The sequence below is a fragment of the Capricornis sumatraensis genome, chromosome 11 (assembly GCF_032405125.1).
Source record: "Capricornis sumatraensis isolate serow.1 chromosome 11, serow.2, whole genome shotgun sequence".
NCBI lineage: Eukaryota > Metazoa > Chordata > Mammalia > Artiodactyla > Bovidae > Capricornis > Capricornis sumatraensis.
Genome location: NC_091079.1, coordinates 35,963,599 through 35,986,931, shown reverse-complemented (window position 1 = coordinate 35,986,931; position 23,333 = coordinate 35,963,599). Strand labels below are relative to the sequence as shown.

General features: G+C 42.2%; 1 protein-coding gene across 10 annotated transcripts in view; it reads left to right on the top strand.

Moving 5' to 3' along the window:
* The first annotated feature begins 5,644 nt into the window (after positions 1 to 5,644).
* The window catches only part of TBC1D31 (TBC1 domain family member 31), a 62,606-nt gene continuing 44,917 nt past the window's right edge, over positions 5,645 to 23,333 (top strand). For 6 of the 10 annotated variants that reach the window (XM_068983532.1, XM_068983530.1, XM_068983526.1 and 3 more), the window contains exons 1-4: positions 5,645 to 5,721; positions 10,515 to 10,661; positions 14,360 to 14,475; positions 17,922 to 18,100. In XM_068983532.1, coding sequence (XP_068839633.1) covers positions 5,645 to 5,721; positions 10,515 to 10,661; positions 14,360 to 14,475; positions 17,922 to 18,100 — 519 coding nt within the window. Of the gene's footprint in view, positions 5,722 to 10,514; positions 10,662 to 14,359; positions 14,476 to 17,921; positions 18,101 to 23,333 lie in introns of those variants that run through there. The other 4 variants (XM_068983534.1, XM_068983531.1, XM_068983533.1 and 1 more) reach the window with 1 other exon arrangement.

Below are 23,333 nucleotides of genomic sequence, written 5' to 3'. Positions count from 1 at the left end.
CAAAAGATCTGAGCAGATATATGCAGAAGCAAATAATCACGAGAAGATACTGAACGTCATTTGTCATTCTAGAAATGGAAATTAAAATCACCACGAGGTACCATAATACCCTAGAATGGCTATAATTACACAGACTTCTCATAGAAGCAGAGTACCTGAAAATATCTTACACTACTCAGTATCGGTGGGGAAGTAAAATGACAGCTACTTTGAAAATGCTTGATGCTTTCTTAAAAAGTTAAACCTACAGTTCCTATATGGTCCAGCCATTCCACATCTAGGAGTTTACTCGCCAGAGATGGAAACATACAGAGACTTGCACAGAAATGTTCATAACAGCTTTCTTGGTAATGCTCCTCAATAGGTGAATCTACTCACTAATTGTGGTATGTAAATACCATAGAATACTGCTCAGTGATACAAAAATATGAACCACTGGTATACCCAACAACAGAGCTGACTCTCAAAATAATTCTGCTGAATGAGAGAAGCCAGACCACCCTCCTCAAAAAAACGCAGTACCTAGTTAACACTCCTTTGTATAAATTTCTACATTAACTAATCTAAGAAACAGAAAGCAGATCAGTGGCTGTCTGTGGATAGGATGGGGTAGGAATAAAAAGAGACTGCAAAGAGTCAGGAAAAGTATTTTGGAGGTGATGGATGTATTCATTATCTTGATTATGGTGATGGTTTCACAGGAATATATTTATGTCAAAATTTATAAAATTACACACTTTAAATATGTGCAGTTTATTCAATGTCAATTACACATCAGTAAAGCTGAGAAAATACATATGTATATATGTATAGGATGCATCAGTTATTGACTAAGTAATGATTCAAGATGGAACTAGAAGGACTTCCCTGGTGCTTCAGTGGCTTAGGCTGGGGGCTCAGGTCAGGGAACTAGATCCCACATGCCACAATGAAGAACCCCTGTGCTGCAAGTAAGACCCAGTGTAGCCAAATAAATTAATATTTTTTTAAATAAACATTTTAAAAATATTTATTTTAAAATAATATTAAAATTTTAAACATATTTGTTAATAAATATTTTTATTATTTGTTTTAATAACCCAAGGGACAGACTATCCACTTCAGTATTCTGGGGCTTTCCTTGTAGCTCAGCTGTTAAAGAATCGGCCTGCAATGTGGGAGACCTGGGTTTGAACCCTGGGTTGGGAAGATCCCCTGGAAAAGTGAATGGCTACCCACTTCAGTACTCTGGCCTGTAGCATTCCATGCACCATATAGTCCATGGAGTCGCAAAGAGTCAGACACGCCTGAACATCTTTCAGCTTTCAAGTTGGTCTACCAACTTGGGTTATTAAAATTGGGAGACTATAATGACTAGAAGCATGCACATCTCTTCAATTATCAGCCTGACCTTCAGACCAGGTCCAATTAAATCCAAAGGTAAGTGCAAAGTGGGTGTCCAGAACATCTGTAATATAGAAACCTCTTTATTCATATCTGAAATTGACTTGAATGGTCACATAGGCTGTGACAACCCATACAAGCTGAGCTGCAGGCAGGTTAAAGCAGAGTCATTCCCTAATGGGAAATCATTCAGCAGATTTGTCTCTGATACTGATGAAATGTTGTATGGTTTGCTGTGTGAGACACAAATGCGGGAATAACCTGTGTTTTGACTTATGCACCAACAGGGACTTCCGTGGAAATCCAGTGGTTTGATCTGGGAACTAAGATCCCACCTGCCCCACTCATGGTGCAGCCTAAAATAAAAAAAATTTTAAAAAAGAAATCAAGTTAAATGACCATAAGCTTAACATCCTAAATTTCATGAATAGTAATCCAAACATTCATACACAGTTTATTGCCATCTCAAAGCTAATAAAATAAGGAATGCAGTCATCTTCTCTGTGATGGGTTATTAAGAGTTGTCTGGTCTCTCAGGGCCACCCCTTGATAACAATACAAAAAGTTGCTAAATCTGCATTGCTAAGTTTTTGTGAGAGTTCTGCTTTTCAGATAGAGTTTGAGCTTTTAAAATACCATGGCGATGTAATTTTGAAAAAGTTATTTTTCTCCCTGTAGTAGGTTGAATAGTGGGCTCCCAAAATACAAACCCACGGTCTGATCCCCAGAATGTATGGATGATACCTGATTTGGAAATAAGGTCTTTGCAGGTGTAAGTAAATTAAGGGTCTTGAGATTATCCTGCATTATCCAGGTGGGCCCTAAATCCAGCGACAGGTGTTCTTATAAGGCAAAAGTAAAGGCAGATTGGAGATAGAGATCAGAGGGAAAGAGAAGGTGTGGTGAAAATGAAGGCAGAGAATGAAGTGACGTCTCAAACCAAGGAAGCCAGCGGCCACCAGAAGCTGGAAGAGAAAAAGGGGGGGTGGGGCGGAGTCTTCCCTAGAACCTCTGGAGGGAGCAGCCAGCCAACACGTGATTCAGACTCTGGCTTACAGAACGGTAGGAGAATAAATTTCTATTGTCTTAGCCGCAGCCTCAGGAAACCAACACTACCTCACAGAGCACTAAGGATGGGGACAATGGTACTATCAATATTGTAGGTTCACCGTGAGGATTAAATGAATTAAATGAATTGATACTCCTCAAGCACTATAGAAGAGTGATACCTGGTGTGCTTAGTTGCTCAGTCAGGTCTGACTCTTTGTGACCCCGTGGACTGTAACCCGCCAGGCTCCTCTGTCCATAGGGATTCTCCAGGCAAGAATACTGGAGAGGGTTGCCATGCCCTCCTCCAGGGGATCTTCCTAAGCCAGGGGCTGAACCCAGGGCTCCCGCATTGCAGGCCAATTCTTTACCATCTGAGTCACCAGGGAAGCATGTTTGATACCTAGTTCCCAGGTGACGCTAGTGGTAAATAACTCCCCTGCCAATGCAGGAGACACAGAAAACTTTGGTTCAATCCCTGGGTTGGGAAGGTCCCCTGGAGAAGGGAATGGCAACCCACTCCAGTATTCTTGCCTGCAGAATTCCAGGGACAGAAAAGCCTGCTGGGCTACCAGCCCATAGGGTCATAAAGAGCCCGACACAACTTAGCTACAAAACACCAACAACAAAGCACTATGAAAGTTCTAAGCAAATAGTCTTCAGAAAGAATTTCTCTAGGGTCAACACAACCTACTGTTGATCACACTCATTTATTGATGCCTGTCTGGTGAATTGGACACTATAATAGTGAGCCTCTTTCTGGTCAAGGCTATGGTTTTTCCAGTAGTCATGTATGGATGTGAGAGTTGGACTATAAAGAAATCTGAGCACTGAAGAATTGATGCTTTTGAACGGTGGTATTGGAGAAGACTTCACAGTCCCTTGGACTGCAAGGAGATCCAACAAGTCCATCCTAAAGGAGATCAGTCCTGAGTGTTCACTGGAAGGACTGATGTTGAAGCTGAAACTCCAATACTTTGGCCACCTGATACGAAAAGCTGACTCATTTGAAAAGACCCTGATGCTGGGAAAGAGTGAAGGCAGGAGGAGAAGGGGACGACAGAGGATGAGATGGTTGAATGGCATCACCGACTCAATGGAGATGAGTTTGAGTAGACTCCAGGAGTTGGTGATGGACAGAGAGGCCTGGCATGCTGTGGTCCATGGGGTCACAAAGAGTCGGACACGACTGAGCGACTGAACTGAACTAGACTTGGAACTGAAACAACACTCATGATGATGGTGAAAAGGTCAACAAGAGCAGACTATCAAGATTCTTTCTGAACCGGAAGACTCTATAGAAGGAACCCTTTAACTCTCCATGCCTTTGGGTCCTTTCTTCTCTATTAGTTGTCTGTACAACTTCTTAATCCCTAAACGCAATGTGAAACACAATCCGGGGCCACCGGGTAAAATTATTTTCTTTCCTTCCCTTGGGAGTCTAAAACCCACTGAGGCGCCCAGAGATCAGAATTCCCAAGGCAATACCAAGCGCCCACGTTCAGTTCAGTTCAGTCGCTCAGTCGTGTCCGACTCTTTGCGACCCCATGAATCGCAGCACGCCAGGCCTCCTTGTCCATCACCAACTCCCGGAGTTCACTCAGACTCCAGTCCATTGAGTCAGTGATGCCATCCAGCCATCTCATCCTCTGTCGTCCCCTTTTCCTCCTGCCCCCAATCCCTCCCAGCATCAGAGTCTTTTCCAATGAGTCAACTCTTTGCATGAGGTGGCCAAAGTACTGGAGTTTCAGCTTTAGCATCATTCCTTCCAAAGAAATCCCAGGGTTGATCTCCTTCAGAATGTACTGGCTGGATCTCCTTGCAGTCCAAGGGACTCTCAAGAGTCTTCTCCAACACCACAGTTCAAAAGCATCAGTTCTTTGGTGCTCAGCCCTCTTCACAATCCAACTCTCACATCTATACATGACTACTGGAAAAACCATAGCCTTGACTAGACAGACTTTAGTCGGCAAAGTAATGTCTCTGCTTTTGAATATGCTATCTAGGTTGGTCATAACTTTTCTTCCAAGGAGTAAGCATCTTTTAATTTCATGGTTGCAGTCACCATCTGCAGTGATTTTGGAGCCCGAAAAAATACAGTCTGACACTGTTTCCTCTGTTTCCCCATCTATTTTCCATGAAGTGATGGGACCAGATGTCATGATCTTCGTTTTCTGAATGTTGAGCTTTAAGCCAACTTTTCCACTCTCCTCTTTCACTTTCATCAAGAGGCTTTTTAGTTCCTCTTCACTTTCTGCCATAAGGGTGGTGTCATCTGCATATCTGAGGTTATTGATATTTCTCCCGGCAATCTTGATTCCAGCTTATGTTTCTTCCAGCCCGTGCTTCTTCCAGCCCAGCATTTCTCATGATGTACTCTGCATATAAGTTAAATAAGCAGGGTGACAATATACAGCCTTGACGTACTCCTTTTCCTATGTGGAACCAGTCTGTTGTTCCATGTCCAGTTCTAACTGCTGCTTCCTGACCTGCATACAGATTTCTCAAGAGGCAGGTCAGGTGATCTGGTATTCCCATCTCTCTCAGAATTTTCCACAGTTTATTGTGATCCACACAATTAAAGGCTTTGGCATAGTCAATAAAGCAGAAATAGATGTTTTTCTGGAATTCTCTTGCTTTTTCCATGATCCAGCGGATGTTGGCAATTTGATCTCTGGTTCCTCTGCCTTTTCTATAAAACCAGCTTGAACATCAGGAAGTTCACGGTTTACGTATTGCTGAAGCCTGGCTTGGAGAATTTTGAGCATTACTTTACTAGCATGTGAGATGAGTGCAATTGTGCGATAGTTTGAGCATTCTTTTGCATTGCCTTTCTTTGGAATTGGAATGAAAACTGACCTTTTCCAGTCCTGTGGCCACTGCTGAGTTTTCCAAATTTACACCTGCAGAAAACTACGACTCCCAGAAGGCTTTGGGAGGCGGACCGCGAAAGGGGCGGAGCCTAAGGGAGACGGTCGTTGGCCGATTCCATCGTCCAGAGCGGGAAGGGTCGGCTGGGCGGAGTTTGGGAGGGAAGGCCCGGCTAGTTGTAAATAGAAATATCGGCGTCCTGCGCGCGTTTGGTACGATCCACGCGGGGGCTCCCTGCTTCCTCGGCCTGCGCTTGAAGTTTCCCGGGCCGGGAGCGCGGCGCCTGCTGGGAAAGCGCCGGGACGGTTGTCTGGGCCAGCGGCGGCCGCGCGGGAGCCGCGACATGCAGAGCACAGACCTGGGCAGCAAGGAGAGCGGCAAGATATGGCACCGCAAGCCATCCCCGGCTACTCGGGACGGGTACAGGCCGCGGCGGGAGGAGGCGCGCGCTGGAGGGGGATGGAGGCTGGCGAGGGGCGGGTCCGCGGCTTCGGGGAGGCGTTTGCGGGTCTGTTTGGGGAAGGTCTCGGGAGGGGGTGCGGGGAACCGGGCGGAGGTTCTGGTTTTTCTCCCTGCTCGTGATCGCCTGGTTGGGTGACCTCTGATAAACGCAGGTAGCTTGAGTTTGATGATCCTTCAGTTCAGTCGCTCAGTCGTGTCCGACTCCTTGCGACCCCATGAATCGCAGCACGCCAGGCCTGCCTGTCCATCACCAACTCCCGGAGTTCACTCAGACTCACATCCATCGAGTCAGTAATGCCATCCAGCCATCTCATCCTCTGTCGTCCCCTTCTCCTCCTGCCCCCAATCCCTCCCAGCATTAGAGACCCCCTTTCCCTGTCTGGGGGACAGGAGTCTCAATTAGGATCAGCGTGTAGGGCCTGATTTATGCTGGGGAGTTTGCACTTCTGATGGGAGCCAGGACTGCCTGCTTTAATTAGCCCGGAATCCCTGTGGTATTCCTGGCACGCGGTAGATGCTCAGTAACTTATTTGTTAATTATAACATCTGGGAAAGAACTCAGGAGGAGGAACGGATGCCAGAGAAGAATGCACTTCTCTCTTTTCCAAATGCCATCCTTGAATCTTTTATCCATTCTTGAATCATTGTTAGCAGTCAGGCATGCAAGCATTCTAGTCATCAGTTATTTGATGAGCACCTACTTCCTTGCCAAGCTTCTAAGCGCTGGGGGACAGTTGTGGAACGGAACAAACTTCTGGTTCTCTCGGAGTTTATGCATTAATGTGTAGCCAGCTTAGGTCAGCCTTCTATTAAGGTCAGTGTTGCTGCTGCTTTTTTAAAAAATAGACTTTGTTTCTTTAGGACAGTTTTAGGTGCGCAGCAAAATTAAGAAGAAGGTACAGAGATTTCCCATGCATCTATTGCCTCCACACACGCCTAGCCACACCTTTATTAATGTCCCCCACCAGAGCAGTACGCTTGTTGCAGTTGCTCAGCCTGTGTTGACGCATGGTTACCAACCGAATTCCACTGTTTACATTAAGATTCAGTCTTTGTGTTCTACATTCTGTAGGTTTGGACAAATGTATAATGACCCTTCCACCATTATGGTCTCATACAAAATATTTTCACTGCTCTAAGAATCCTCTTGCTCTGCCCATTCATCCCTTCCTCCCCAGCTCTTCCTTTCATTCTTTTCCCTCGTCTCTGTCCTGTTTGATGCTCTTGGGTGACTTTAATGGGAGCCTTTGTCCCAAAGTGGTGCCATATTGGTGCCATGTTAATCTTACTGCTTTTAATCCCTTAGGATTCCATTGACTTTACTGCCTCACTTGTGATCATATTTCATGTGTTTCTCATTCTAGTAATTTTTCTGTTGATTCTTTGGTTGCTTCTCAAAAAATCAGTAGACTTTGAGTGCCAGCTGCAAAAGCACAGTGCTGCACATGATACCATCAGCTTATTTGGTTTCTGGTTCTTCTCAGTCCTCCAGGAATGTTGCCGTCCCATCGTCTCCATTGAATTAATATTTTGTCTGGAACAAGAATTCTTCCATATAGATTTTTCACTCCCAAATTTGGAGTTTATGTAAATATCACCTCTACTTCTTTAAAAAAAATTTTGTTTGTTTGTTTTGGCTGTGCTGGGTGCTAGTTGTGGTGTGTGGAATCATAGTTCACCCGCCAGGGGTTGAGCCCACGTCGCCTGCCTTAGAAGGTGGATTGTCAGCCCCTGGACCACCAGGGAAGTCCCAACACCGCCTCTACTTCTGAGATTCTAAATGTTCTAAAAATTATGCCTACCCACAATAATTGTTTTTCTTACTGTTACTATCTAGATACACATACAAGATTCAGAAAATGACTCACATTTGTGTGAAAATGTCCTTCTCTGTTTCTTCCACTAAAACAGTTTCTTTTTGTTCATTAACACCCACTGTTATGATGCTGAGAAGGGCAGCGGGTGGGGAGCGCTGACTGTGAAGTCAGAGGGACTGCAGTCGAAGTGAATGTCCTCCCACCAGCTCGGTGGCCTTGGGCAAGTTAATCTTAGGCAGTAAGTGAAGATAGTCGCACTTAACAGCAAGATCGTCTTAGGGAATTAGTGTCTCATGTTTCTGGGTATTCAGTAAATATTTGATGTTTTTATTATGTTTAAGGACTGAGGAGCACCATCAGGCAAATTATGAGCCATTGAAAAACAGTTCTAAAATAAATACTTGTATGTGTGATTTATATGAAAAGTCAGAAGGACAGAATTTTGCTATTAAATGTGATTATGTCATGATGGTACGGTTATAATAAAATTATTAGTGTCTTTCTGTATTTTCCATATTTTGAACAATGATCTTGTAATTTTGTAATACACACACACATAGTAAACATTATAGAAAAAAGACTGGAGGGGAAAGTCCTTTACTTGGTCGAAGTTTAATTGCCAGGGAACATCTTGATGTTACTTATTGTCTCAATACATTCTCCCCACTCCCCTTCAGGAATGTCAGAGAAAAATCAGAGCTGGACAGAAGTTAAAGTGGTGAAAAGAGACATTATTCAGGACTGTTATTGCAAGAGAGGAAGCAAGACCTCAGTGTAGAACTGGAGTTGATGGTTCTGGGCTCGGTTTGGAATACAGCCTGAGCAAGAGGGAAGTTATAAACAGAGAGCGAGGTAGGGGTCAGAGGATGGAAAATTACCAAGAGAAAACATCTGGGGTAAATCTACCTCACAGGATTCTTGCTGAAGATCAGACAGCAGTTGGGAGATGATGGAGAATGAGGAACCCCATCAGGTGTCAAGGATGACGGTATTAAAGGTAGGGGGTTCTGATTAAACTGACTGAGCATGCTTACTAAAGTTAGATTTTTCAAGGGAATGTACAGATGAGCCTAGGAGAAGGTTCTGAAGCCTGACTAAAGTTTGGTCAAGCCAAGAATCTTGGTCAGGAACTGTATAGAAATAATTTTACTGTTTCATCCAATGAGTCTCAAAAGCCTTATTTTTAAATAAAGTAAAGAAAGTGTTTGATATACTTAATTTGGTGGTTTTTAAATGAAGTGATAATGAGGCAATTGTTTCTAATATTAAAATTAAAATTCATTAAAAGTCAATTAAGAAATTTCATGATTTGAAAACTTGTTGCAGGAGAGAGTGGGCTTCCCAGGTGGCACTACTGGTAAAAGAACACACCTGCCCATGCAGGAGACATAGAGACTCGAGTTCAGTCCCTGGGTGGGGAAGATCCCCTGGCGGAGGGCACAGCAACACACTTCAGTGTTCTTGCCTGGAGAACCCCATGGACAGAGGAGCCTGGCAGGCTACAGTCCATGGCGCCTCGAAAAGTCAGACATGACTGAAGCGCCTTAACATGCATGCATGCAGGACAGAGTGGGGTTACTCTGGTCTTCATGACCCAGATATACACACATGTATTATTTTAAGGAGTTAATTGGTTCTGCAGATTTATAAATTTTCTTTTCAGCAGATATATGGTACTTGATCTTCCTCTCAAAAAATAATACCTTTAGACACATATAATCATATGTTTAGATTGAAGCTAAAGCTCCAATACTTTGGCCACCTGATGCGAAGAGCCGACTCGTTGGAAAAGACCCTGATGCTGGGAAAGATTGAGGGCAGGAGGAGAAAAGGGTGACAGAGGATGAGATGGTTGGATGACATCAGTGACTCAATGGACACGAGTTTGAGCAAATTCCCGGAGGTAGTGAAGGACAGAGAAGCCTGGAGTGCTACAGTTCTTAGGGTCGCAAAAAGTCGGACATGACTGAGCGAGTGAACAACAACAACAGATACACTTGAAAATAAAATTCACGTACCCTTGGAACACCCTGAGTCACAAAAACAAAATTGCATCGGGGTATCTTAAAATTAGGAGATTGAATTGAAAGTTTTCTTACATATGGTAGTTTGTGATTTATATGAAACTACTTTTCGTTAATTACTTCACTGTTTATGTCTGTTGCTTGGGGTTACAATCCAACTACTCGGTCAAAAATACATTTTCTTATCATATCCTGTTGTCTGTCACTTAATCACAGCTTACAAATCTGCTCATGTGAATTTTTTTAAGTAATTTATTTATTGGCTGTTCTGGGTCTTCGTTGCCACACGGGCTCTCTAGTTGTGGCGAGCAGGGGCTGCTCTCCAGATGCGGTGTGCAGGTTTCTGTTGTTGCGGAGCACGGGCTCTAGGGTGCACAGCCTTCAGTAGTTGCAGCAGAAAGGCTCAGTAGTTGCAGTTCCTGGGCTCTAGAGCACAGGCTCAACAGCTCTCGTGCACAAGCCTAGTTGTTCTCCAGCGGGTTGTTCTGTGGACTCGTTTGGGACCAGGGATGGAACCAGTGTTCCCTGCATTGGCAGATGGAATCTTTACCACCGAACCACCAGGGAAACTATTTTTTTAGTGTCTGTCTTTACTACTGTGCTGAAAGCTTCATAAGGGCAGGGCCTCTGTCTATCAACTACCCTTATCTCCTGACTTATGCAGTGTGTTTTTAGGTGTTTGATGAATAAACGCACAGTAGCAACTCTGATAATAACATCCTATACAGTTTTCAGAAGTCACTGTATGGTTGCTTCTAGGAAAGGAGGAGGAGCAGTAGAAGAGGGAAGAAGGGGCGGGCAAAAAACTTCAAAATTAGTGAGGTGTACTGCACAATGCATGGGCTTCGTAATAACAAGTAATGCGTGACATAGCGTTTAATGGGTTTTTGTTTTGTTTGTTTTTTGGCAGAATTATAGTGAACATCATTCACAACACTTCGGATTACCTTCCCAAAGTTTTAAGATTCTTGAACGCGGCTTTTGATAGCTCAGGTGATTGTTTAATTGCTGGGGACCATCATGGAAATATCTATGTTTTTGACTTGTGTGGAAACAGGTGAGCAAATACTTTGGCTATTTACCAAGTGATTACTTTCTTGACTATTTTAGTACCTACTATTGATTATTCATTTAGAAAGATTTATCAAGTACTTACTATATTTCAGATACTTTGTAAAATTCTGCCGTTAGTGCTGGTGGAATAAAGTGAGAAAGAATAGACAAAATGGTTGGGTTTTTTTTTTTTTAAGAAAATTAAAGTTCTCGTATTAACAGCATCTCTAGTAGCTTGTTTTTTCTTAAATTTCAACTTTCATTATTTCTAGTTTATCAGCTAATATCTGGAACCTGTTTAGAAAAAGCACAGTGGCCTTTACATAATGCATTACTGTCAGTGAACTAGATCTAAGAATCTTTACAGATTTGGTCATCACTCTTCCTCCTCTTCTTTTCCTTTACCAGACAATTTAGTGAGAATGCATTAGGTGGGAATTGATCGAGGCAGTCATCGCTGCAGTGGGGGTGGGTGGAAAGGGAGGATCAGAAAGTGTCTGTGGGGACAGGAGCAGTTATGGGAAAGACGGGGGCTTTGGTCGAATGAGTGTATTGAGGCTAATGGGGGCCAGGTTCCTGACTACTGGAAAGCGGAGTTGCAAATATGGAAAAGGAGAAAACTACACTAAACCCTCTGGACCTGGATTGGATTTGGTTCTGTTTGTATGAATCCTTGGTTTTGACTGTATAGAGACAGAGAAATAAATAGAGATGTGTGTAATGAGAAAGTAAATGAATTACATGGACTTAAATTTCCTAGCTTTGTTCACTCATAGGGCCTGGAAGCAGTAACACCCCAGTAGTAATGAATATACCCAGTGCCCAGTTCTTTTCTAAATATCAGTCTGCTTCAAGGAATTGGGGATCGTTGGAAAAACAGCCAGTTTTAGGATGGAAGCAGGGAAGATACAAGAAAAGCCTGCAGTGCTTTGTAGCCAGAAAGAAGGACTAGGTCAAAGGATGGGGATGTGTCCAAAGGACAGAAATGTCACCTTGAAGGTGCTCTCTTTGGGCAGATTAGAGACAGTGAGTTTCAAAATGAATGACAGTGGTGGCTCGTAACCCACTGAATAAAATGGAAATCTATGAATTCATGCTGTAGTCAACAGTTTAATGAGAATAGATGCTTGCAGTCACAGAGTACCTCCCCCCAAAATACTTAACTAAAGAGGAAAAGCAGTAATTTTACAGTGAAGAAGCCTGGCAGACACCACCTTATCAAAGGATTAAAGTTGAAATACCAGTAGTGGGGCAAATCAAAGTTTGTGTGCCACCTGATAGGGTGCAGTGGTAAGAACATAGTGTCACTTCTGTCATATTCCTGCCAAAGACAGGTGACCCGAGTCTAATCAGGAGAACCAGCTGGCAAAGCTAAATTAAGGTCATTGGATAGCAAGACTGGCTTGTGACCTTCACAAGGCTCAGGGGCATGAAAGATGCGGAAAGCCTGAAGACTCCTGCAGACGGAGGGAGCCTAGACACATGACAAGTCAAGGCTTGGATCTGGACTGATCTCTTTGGTGTAAAGGACGTTTTTAGGACAATGGACAAAACTGAAGTCTGGGGATTAGACAGTAGTAATATATAATGTAGTTTTCGGATTTTGATGATTTTATTGTGATTATATAGGAAAATTTCCTTGTTCATAGGAAACGTGATTTCAGTAACCTATTCTCAATAGTTCAGGGAAAGAAGAGCTCATAAATGATTTATCTGTCTGTAATTTACTGGGTAGAAATGTGTTAATCATTGTTTCCTCTCCTTACCTAATGGTCATAATTCTCCCACCCATTACTCTTGCATAACCTGTGCAGCCAGTTCCCAATCTTAAATCAATATACCTGTCTCTCTGCTCCCACTAAACAAATAAAAATCCCAAACTAAACAAAATAAAAATAATTGATTGACTCCATTATAGAGCAGTGAACTTCAACATCAGTGATGCTAGTACTTCATTTGCTTATATCCGTTGTGATTTACTCTTTCACTCTTCTCTGAGTTTTCCAAACCTTAACCAATTTCTGTGGTTCCTTGTGTTCAGACTCTACTCTTACTCTGACTGCCTAGCCTCCTAATTCATGGAAAGATAGATACCCTCAAGCTTCCTTTCCTTCTTCCCACCACAACCTCAAATATATCTGTAAGTCCAACCGTTTGTAAAACTAGATGATCCTCATTCGTAACACTGCTAATCTCTGTCTTCTATGGCTGCCCGTGGGACGTTGCACCCTGAATGTTCCTCTCTTTTATTCTGTCCACTGTTCCTTTTCTCTCCGTAAATATTCACATCCGAGTAGAGGTACGTGTGGCGTAGCTGTGACGTGAGATCAGGCCTGTCTAATCCTAAAGGCCACTACAGTGGGCTCACTCATAATCTTCCTAGTCACTTAATCCAATGGTCTCGTTTCAGTTCTCATCTTACTAAATACTCTTGTCTTCCATCCTTTATGAAATTTTTCTTTTGCTTCAAGGTACAGCTCTTTCCTGACTTTTCCGCCTCTGAGGTCGGTTTTCCCCTTGCTTTGCTGACTTTTTCCACTGTCTTTGCCCTTACTGTCCTGCTACTGGGGCATTTGTCCCCAGCATGCTTCTTTCTGTATTCTCGGTATTCTTTTTTAATTGGCTCATTACCACCAAGCTTCAGGCTTCAGCTGCCATGGAACATTGTTAACTCAGACCTGCTTCTCCCGCCCACTGGGGAGCTTCTAGATAGCACTGTCTAATGTGGTAGCCACTAACTGCCCTCGGCCCTTGAGAGGTGGCTTGGCCAAGTTGAGATACATTGATGGTATAAAATACACTGGGTTTTGAAGACTCACTGTGAGAAAAAAGAATGTACAATATCTCTGATAATTTTTTATTAAATGTTGAAATGATAATATTTTAGATACACAATGAATTAAGTTTAGTATGTTAAGATTAATTTTTAACTTTTAATGTGGCTTCTAGAAAATTTTTAGTAACACACATGGCCTGTATTCCATTTCTTTGGGATAGCACAGCTCGAATGCTTTTCAAAGGCCTTAATCAGTTCAGTTCAGTTCAGTCGCTCAGTTGTGCCGACTCTTTGCGACCCGGTGGACTGCAGCACGCCAGGCCTTCCTGTCCTTAATGCTACATGTTTAAAACCAGAATTACTATTTCCTGCTGCCACACTTATTCTTCTTTTGCCTAAGTTTGAAAACTTCATTTTTTTGGTTAATGAAACTCTACCTAGGTGCCAAGTACTCTGCTAAGCACTTACACACACATTATTTCACTTAATCATCATGTAGTCATTTAACCATCACAACAACATCGACAACCTTATGAGACATCTTTTATCTCCACTTCACATGTGAGGGATTCCTGATTCCTCCCTCTTCACCCCCTGTTTGATGTATCACCAGACTTTTCTCCCCTTGACTTCTGACACCTCTTCTATTCTTCCTTTCCATTTTACACCCAGAATCCTCTTCCTAAAAGACATGCCTGGCCGTGATTCTGGTCTGCTCAAAAATTCTTGATGGCTTCCCATCCCACGTAAGTAAGATCCAAACTCCTTTCCATGGAAGGTAGCACTCTTCGTCATCTGCTTTTGTTCTGCCAAAATGGGAGTTCATTTTCCTGGGTTTCATTTTCTTCTTCTCTAAGGACTCCGCTGACATGAAGTTTTACGATATTGGAAGAAATTCTGATACTAACACAGTAATCTCTTACTAGGTTTAATCTTGTTCAGCGAACAGCACAAGCTTGCACAGCTCTGGCCTTTAATCTTCATAGGAAGTCTGAATTCCTTGTGGCATTAGCTGATTATTCTATTAAATGTTTCGATACAGGTAAGAAGTCCTATTTATTTTTTGAAGCAGAGTGACTTGTAGGTGGAAATACTGCAGGGAGTTGGCCAGTCTGTACAGTCTGAGGGGAGGGAGCAGACCCCACAAGACAGCTCTCACTTCAGACACTGGCCACAAGTTTGGGGGTCCCAAGGCCATCCTCACATCAGATCAACAGGCTGCAAATTCAGGGTTCCCCACAGCTACCCCCAGGTTTGAGAATTCAGTAGAATGACGCACAAATTTCACTATGCTTATGATTATAGTTTTTAAAAAATAACTTATAGCAAAAGGATATAAATTAAAACCAGCCAAAGGAAGAGACGCATAGGGTGGATTCTGGGAGGCTCCCAAAAGAGATGCTTCCATCATCCCCAAGGACACATTACCCTCCAAGCATCCACACGTGGCCATCTGCAGCAAGTCCTGCCTCACCAGGAAATTGACCCAAGCTCTTGAGTTTTTACTGGGACTCATCAGCGTTTGGTTGCCAACTTGGTTGAACTCCATTTCCAGCCTCCTCTCTGGAGGTTGGGCTAATAGTATGAGACCCAAAGCCTCAGCCTTCTTATCACTCACATGGTTGGTCGTTATGGTGTGGCCAGTCCCCACTCTGAGGTTCTCTCCGTAGCACAAACCATCTGTTTTGTCCAGGGACCTACCACAGATAACAGAGACACTCCCACCACTGGGGAAATTCCAAGGGTGTAGAGGTTGCTGGACAAAGGCCATGCATGCCTCTCTTTGAAGGCCAAATTCCTTACTGCACATGTACAAGAATAAATACTTTTTAAATTTTGCATGTGTATTGATATTTTTTGCCATATTACATTTTTTAATAGAGAACTAAAGAGTTCTATAAACTGAACTTATTATTAAGAAAAAAAATCTCAACTGCGTTGTTTTTTCTTGTTATTAATGTATCAGATACAACATTTAGAAAGATTGTAAACAATAGAATAGTAATAATAGTATTGGCTAACACTTATATAGTGTTTACTCCTTGCCAGGTATTGTTCTATGATTTTATACATATTATTAATTTTAATCATCATAGTAACCCACAGAGATGGTTACTGTTGTTATGCCCAGTTTTCAGATGAGGAAACTGAGGCACAGAAATAGATTAACCAGGTTTCCACAGCTTGGTAAACAGCGGAGCCAGGATTTCTAATCTGGGAGTCTTGCTGCAGGCCCCTGCCCCCAGGCATTGCCACCCTCTCACAGCACTTGCAGGAAGGAAAGGCAGTCGTGCCCAGAGACTGTCAGTGCTTTTATATCGGGGGCCCACCTGTCTAATCTGTTTTCTTTGCATATACCTTTTTTATATTTTAACAAATATATGATCATCCTGTCTGTATCATTTGGTAGAATCACTTCCTTCCCTTGTGAAAAATTTATGTGTTTAAGATCAATACTTAATAATTCTACTCTAGAAATGTTTACAATAGCACAATTACTACTGTTGTTTGGCCTCACCCTGCAGGCTTGTGGGCTCTTAGTTCCCCAACCAAGAAATTGAACCGGTGCCCCCTAAAGTGGAAGCACGGACTCCTAACTGCTGGGCCACCAGGGAATTCCTAATACCATGACTATTAATGTTTAACCTATTACCTTTTGGTGGATTTGAAACTCTTCTCAGTTTTTGGTATTACAAACACTGCTGATACAGAAGTTCTGATATACTGTCTTTACACTCACCTGTGGCTGCTTTCCTTGGATTCCATCAGTCTCTTCTCTCATCTTAGTTGTATCTTTCATACCTTCTCCTGTCTTATTGAAACCCCTTGTAACAAAGCCCTTTCCTTAGGTGTTGTCTCCACCTCCCCAGCCACCCCCCTTTCTTCACTGCCAAGCCCTGCTTCTCCACCACGCCCATGCATGGATTCTGACTCTTGCCTCTTCCCCTGTGACCCCCACTCCAGGCTTCTGAGCCTTCTATCTCCAAGGTCTTTAGTGACCTCTGATCGTATAAATCCTCTTCATACTTTTCGTTTTGTTTCTCCATAGCTTTTAGCACTTTAGCTCACTTCAGGAGTCTTGGTTTTCTACTGTTAACCTCTCTTGGGTCTACTTTTCTGACTTCTTTTCTGGGTTCTTTTGTGATTCCTGGACTTTTGAATGGGGCTTCCCTGGTGGCTTACACGGTAAGGAATCTGCCTGGAAGGCAGAAGACCCACATACAATCCCTGGGTTGAGAAGTTCCCCTGGAGAAGGAAATGGCAACCCACTCCAGCTGGGTATTTGACCCAATTAAAAAGAAAAAGTAGAGGAACCCACATAGGTTGTCAACTTTTAATTTTGTTAATTGACATTGGAAAAAACAATATAACTTCATGAAATGGAGTTTTTTTTTAACAAACTTAGAAGTATATAATAGATTTAAAGGTAGTATTTTAAATTTAGTTTTGTGAAAAACTCATCATGTTATACTTATTTTTCTCTTCTCACTGAAGGCCAATGAAAAATTGCCCATTAAGAGAAGCCAGACTTCAGACTGGTGTTTGGAAGCCAGTCCTCCCTTCCCAAGAGTTTATCTGTTCCTCTGTCTTCAGTTTGACCTACTTTGTATCTTAATGTTTCCCGGATTTACATCTGGCTTTCTGGCTCTTCTCCCCTGGTGCATCTTTCTGGAGGAACAAACCAAGTCTGGCCATAAAACTGTAACATGCCTGTCATAGGAAACTTGGAAACACAGAAAAATGCAAAGAGAAAATAAAAATCACTACAATTTTACTACCCATTGATAATTATCGTGGAGAGTTTTTGATGTTTTCAGACTTTTTTCCTCTGCCTGTGTGTCACACATGCAGACACACACACACCAAATCAGTTTTTAAAAATCATATCTGTCATCTCTTCTGACACTGCTAAGTCTGATCCCCCTCGTGTATTTATGTCACATAGCAGAGTCACCTCCTGTTTATGTAACTAAACTGGAGCCACTGAATCACTGAGTCCTTTGATTTTGTCCCTTTGTAGCTCTTGAGTTGGTTCCTTTCCCCATGCCACATGCTTAGTAGAGACCCTTCTCATCTCCTGCCTGGATTATCACAGCAACAGATTAACTAGTCATTTTGTGACCTCTTCCTCCTCTCCAGTATATTCACCACGTCTTCAAAGTACTCTTTCTGAAACAGCCCAGACACGAAATTCTTACATATAAAACTATTTCAAGAGAAAGCCCAGGCTTCTGTCATGTCACGTTCAAGACTGTTCTTAAACCCCCTTTCAGCCTCATCTCCTCCTGCCCCACCCCCACCCCCGATAATCCACGTGACTACCATGTCCCCCCCCCGGCGCACTTCATCAGCCAGTCAGAGGCTTCCGTTCTTTTCAGATGTTAATGGAGCTGCAGGGACCTCATGTGATCCCTGGCCATCAATTGAATCTGTTCTTGGATGAAATACCAGGTTTGACCTGTATGACTGTTTGCCTTTTTCCCTCAGTCACCAAGGAGCTGGTTAGCTGGATGAGAGGGCATGAATCATCAGTGTTTTCGATCTCTGTGCACGGATCGGGGAGATACGCCATCACCACCTCCTCTGATACAGCACAGCTCTGGGACTTGGATACCTTCCAGAGAAAAAGAAAGCTGAATATTCTCCAGTCTGTGGGAATACAGAAGGTCAGTGGACGGAGCACGTCTTGGTCTGTGGTGCTTCTCAGGCTAGTTTCTGGATCAGCTGGATATAGATGTTATAGTAATGTTTCACTTTCTCTCAGTTATGTCAGCAAAAGCAAAACTGTTTTATTATTTATAGTATGTTACTTCAACTTTAGTTAGGTGATAGTTTTTACTTAGCTGATTGATTTTGTTTTATTTCTTAACCCAGTTATGAAAAAGTCTAAATGTATAGAAGATTTGTAAGAATTTCACAAGGAACACATGTACATCCACCGCCTAGATCCTACTGTACCAGACTGTACTTTGTTGCTGTTTAGTTGCTAAGTTGTGTCCAACTCTTTGTGACCATATGGACTGTAGCCCGCCAGGCTCCTCTGTCCGTGGGATTCTCCAGGCAGGAATACTGGAGTGGGTTGCCATTTCCTCCTCCAGGGGATCTTCCTGTGTCTCCTGCGTTGGAAGGTGAATTCTTTACTGGTAAGCCACCTGGGAAGCCTATACCATACTTACTATATTATGGATCTATGCATCTGTCTGTCCCTTCGTTTATTAACTCACTTTTTGTTTTAAGTAAATTGCAGACATCAGTACACTTGCTCATCAGTGCTTCAGCCTGCATTTAAATTGGGTTTAGTATTTGTTGATGTAAACTTTTGTTTTTAATGCATGTCTTAAGCATTCATTTGTTAAATTTTGATAAATGCATATACGTTTGTAATGTGCAAACCTATTGTTACCACCGGAGAAGGCAATGGCACCCCACTCCAGTACTCTTGCTTAAAAAAATCCCATGGATGGAGGAGCCTGATAGGCTGCAGACCATGGGGTTGCTAAGAGTTGGACATAACTGAGCAACTTCACTTTTCACTTTTCACTTTCATGCATTGGAGAAGGAAATGTTAACCCACTCCAGTGTTCTTGCCTGGAGAATCCCAGGGCTGGGGGAACCTGGTGGGCTGCCGCCTATGGGGTCGCACAGAGTCGGACCCTACTGAAGTGACTTAGCATAGCATTGTTACTACCATCCCAGAAAGTTCCATCATATCCCTTCCCAGATAAGCACTCCTCTGATGTTTTTCTACTGTGGGTTAGTTTTATCTGTTCTAAAATTTCACAGAAGTAGAGCTTTTCAGTAATAGTGTATGTAAACCTTTTTTCATTCAGCATCATGTTTTTGAGATTCATCCTTGCTGTTTTATGTATCAGTAGTTTGTACCTTTCTATTGCTCATCAGTATTCCATTGTACACATGTATCACTTTTTTAAAATCCATTTCTTGTGTTTTTAAGGTTTGTTTTTGTTTGCTATTTGATTAGCTAAATGCTGTTTTCAGTATTGCATCTCCCATTTAATTATTTTGCTTCAGGTTATATTATACCTGCAGTATTGCTTTTAATTTCTTGGTTATTAGCATGAACAACTAGCAGTTCATGTCAACCAAAATCTTATTTTGTAGTCTCCACAAAAATCCCAGGGTTCTTAATCATTCAAAAAAGATAAGTTATAGCCAGTTTACTCATCAGGAATTTAGGTCAAATGCCTTAGTAGGTTTTTTCTTTAATTGCTTTAATACTTACACTATTTTAAAGTCTAAGAAAGAGAACACTGAGAGTTGAAGCCACAATGGAAACAGTCATGAAACAATGACACAAAAACCATCTGTTATTTTTACCATGAAACTAGAATAGTGCACACTGAATAGCTGCCCATATTAACCTTGGCTTGGTCGTTCAGACATTTTAGTTTAAAAAAATAGGATTCCAAATCTTAGTGATAAAATAAATGTATTAAAGGTAAATACAGTATGCAATAGACATGTAAGTACATTGTTCTAAAATAATAGAATTTCATAGTCTGTCTTTAAGTTACCAGCAAGCTCTTCCTCAAAAGACTAGATGGTAAACATCTTTGGCTTTGCTGGCAAAGAGCAAAATTGAGGATATGTGTGTACTTACATAACCACCTGAAATGACATAATTTTAAAACATAAAACTCATTCTCCTGGGCCGTACAAGAACTGGAGATGAATCAGATGGTTGTCACTCCTGGCTTATTCTGTTGAAAACAGGAAGTAATTGTAAACTAAACTTAAAGCAAAACTTTAATTCTTATCAAGTTTTTATTAAACTTATATTTTTACTGTGGTTTTTTACTTTTAAACTTTTATTGGAATATATTTGATTTACAATGTTGTGTCACTTTCAGATGTATAGTAAAGTCGATTAGTTATACATATACACATGTCCACTCTTTAGATTCTTTTTTTTTTTTAAGTTTATTTATGTATTTGTCTGCCCCAGGTCTTAGCTGAGGTACACAGAATCTTCCTTGTGGCACACAGACTCTAGCTTGTGGCACGTGGGCTCAGGTTGTGCATGGGCTCAGTAATTGTGCGTGGGCTTAGTTTCCCCGAGGCAGGTGGGGTTTTAGTTCCTTGACTAGGGATTGAACCTTCGTCCCCTGTGTTGCAAGGCAGATTCTTAACCACTGGAACACCACAGAAATCCCTTTCTAGGTCTTTTCCCATATAAGCCATTACAGAGTATTGAGTAGAATTCCCTGTGCTATGCAGTAGATTCTTTTTAGATCTGTTTCACCTACAGTAGTGTATAGATGCCAGTCTCAGTCTCTCAGTTTATCCTTCCCCCTTTTATCCCCTGGTAACCATAACTATAAAGAAAGCTGAGCGCCGAAGAGTTGATGCTTTTGAACTGTGGTGTTGGAGAAGACTCTGGAGAGTCCCTCGGACTGCAAGGAGATCCAATCAGAAAGGAGGTCAGTCCTTAGTGTTCATTGGAAGGACTGATGCTGAAGCTGAAACTCCAATACCTTGGCCACCTGATGCAAAGAACTGACTCACTGGAAAAGACCCTGATGCCGAGAAAGATTGAAGGCGGGAGGAGAAGGGGACGACAGAGGATGAGATGGTTGGATGGCATTACCGACTCAACGGACATGAGTTTGAGTAAACTCTGGGAGTTGGTGATGGGCAGGGAAGCCTGGTATTCTGCAGTCCATGGGGTCGCAAAGAGTGAGACACAACTGAGCGACTGAACCAAACTGAACTGAACCATAAGTTTGTTTTCTACATCTGTGACTCTACTTCTGTTTTATAACCAAGTTCATTTGTACTGTTTTTTTTAGATTCCACATTTAAGTGATGATATTTGTCTTTCTGTGTCTGACTTCACTCAGTATGACAATCTTTAGGTCCATCCACTTGCTGCGGATGGCATTGTTTTGTTCTTTTTTATGGCTGAGTCTGCTTTTATATTTTAAATACAAATTTTGTGATTTTTTTTTCCCATTGATGACACATGGTAACACATGATGATATGGGTTTCATTTATGATGGCTCTTTTAATCTAAAATGGTCTCCCACCTTTTCTCTTTTATTCCCATAACATTAATTTTTTTTTTTGTTTAAACCAGGCCAGTTAGTTGTGTTGGAAAATGCCACACATTCTGCATTTGTGTTACTATCTCCTCATTGCATCATTTAACTTGTTTTCTCACCTGATATCTTGTACGTTCAGTTCAGTCACTCAGTTGTTTGACCCTTTGCGACCCCATGGACTGCAGGGCACCAGGCTTCACTGTCCATCACCAACTCCACCTGGAGCTTGCTCAGGCTCATATCCATCAAGTTGGTGATGCCATCCAGCCGTCTCATCCTCTGTCCTCCCCTTCTTCTCCCGCCTTCAATCTTTCTCAGCATCAGGGTCTTTTCCAGTGAGTCAGTTCTTCGCATCAGTGGCCAAAGTATTGGAGTTTCAGCTTCAGCATCAGTCCTTCCAATGAATATTCAGGGCTGATTTCCTTTAGGATTGACTGGTTTGATATCCTTGCAATCCGAGGGACTCTCAAGAGTCTTCTCCAACACCACAAGTGAAAAGCATCAATTCTTTGGTGCTTAGATTTCTCTATGGTCCAACTCTCACATCCATAGATGACTACTGGAAAAACCATAGCTTTGACTAATGATCCTTTGTTGCAGAGTAACAGCCGATGCTACTGATTTCTTGTAAACTTGAATTTAAGCCTAAAATCTTGAGTAGATTCACATGAATCATTTTTGACAAGCTATTCACCTTGTGTGTAAGATGGAAATAATAATAGTGCTTACCTCAGGGTTGGTTTCGGGACTGAGTATGATAATCTATGCAAAGCCCTTAGCACAAAGCTTGTGCATAGTAAGTGCTTAGTACAAGTTAGCTGCAGCTGCTGTTATTTCTATATTGCTGTTATTTTTGTTATCTATTATCCAGCTTTATAGGATTATTTCAGTGCAATTAGGTGTCTTCTAAAAAGCTATAAGGTAACTGTATTCTTTTTCTTGTGAACTATGTTAAATAGATGCATAATCCCTTATTAGCAGCTCAAAAACCCAGATGTTTTTTAATAACTCATTTGGTGGCAGAATCTGATTGGAATTCATCTGGCAGCAAAATCTGAACTAAGTTGACATGAGGCTGAAATATTAATATATTTGAGTATGGGGTCCTGCTCCAAGTCACTGAGAGTTCTACATAATATTATAGATTATGCATTGTATTGGGCTTCCCTGGTGGCTCAGATGGTAAAGAATCTGCTTGCAATGCAGGAGACCCAGGTTTGATCCCTTTCTCAGAGCAGTTCTGAATTCTGGAACACATCTTCCCTAAAGGTTTCAGATTAGAAACTTCGGTGTTAAAGAATCAACCTGCAGTGCAGGAGACGCAAGGAGACCTGGGTTCAATCCCTAGATCAGGAAGATCCCCTGGAGGAGGAAACGGCAATCCACTCCAGTATTCTTGCCTGGAAAATTCCTTGGACAGAGGAGCCTGGCAGGCTACAGTCCATAGCATCACAAAGAGTCCAACACACCTAAACAGCAGCAGTAATAGATACCAATTGTTGAGTCCTTATTATATACTTGGGCTTCCCTGGTGGCTCAGAGGTTAAAGCGTCTGCCTGCAATGCAGGAGACCTGGGTTTGATCCCTGGGTCGGGAAGATCCCCTGGAGAAGGAAATGGCAACCCTCTCCAGTACTCTTGCCTGGAGAATTCCATGGACAGAGGAGCTTGGTGGGCTACAGTCCATGGGGTCGCAAAGAGTCGGACACAACTGAGTGACTTCACTTTACTATTATATACTTAACACTTTGTTTTGTTATTTTTAAGCTTAAATAAAGGTGGATACAATTATCCACATTTTACAGTTGGGGAAACTGCACTTCAGAAATATTAAGTA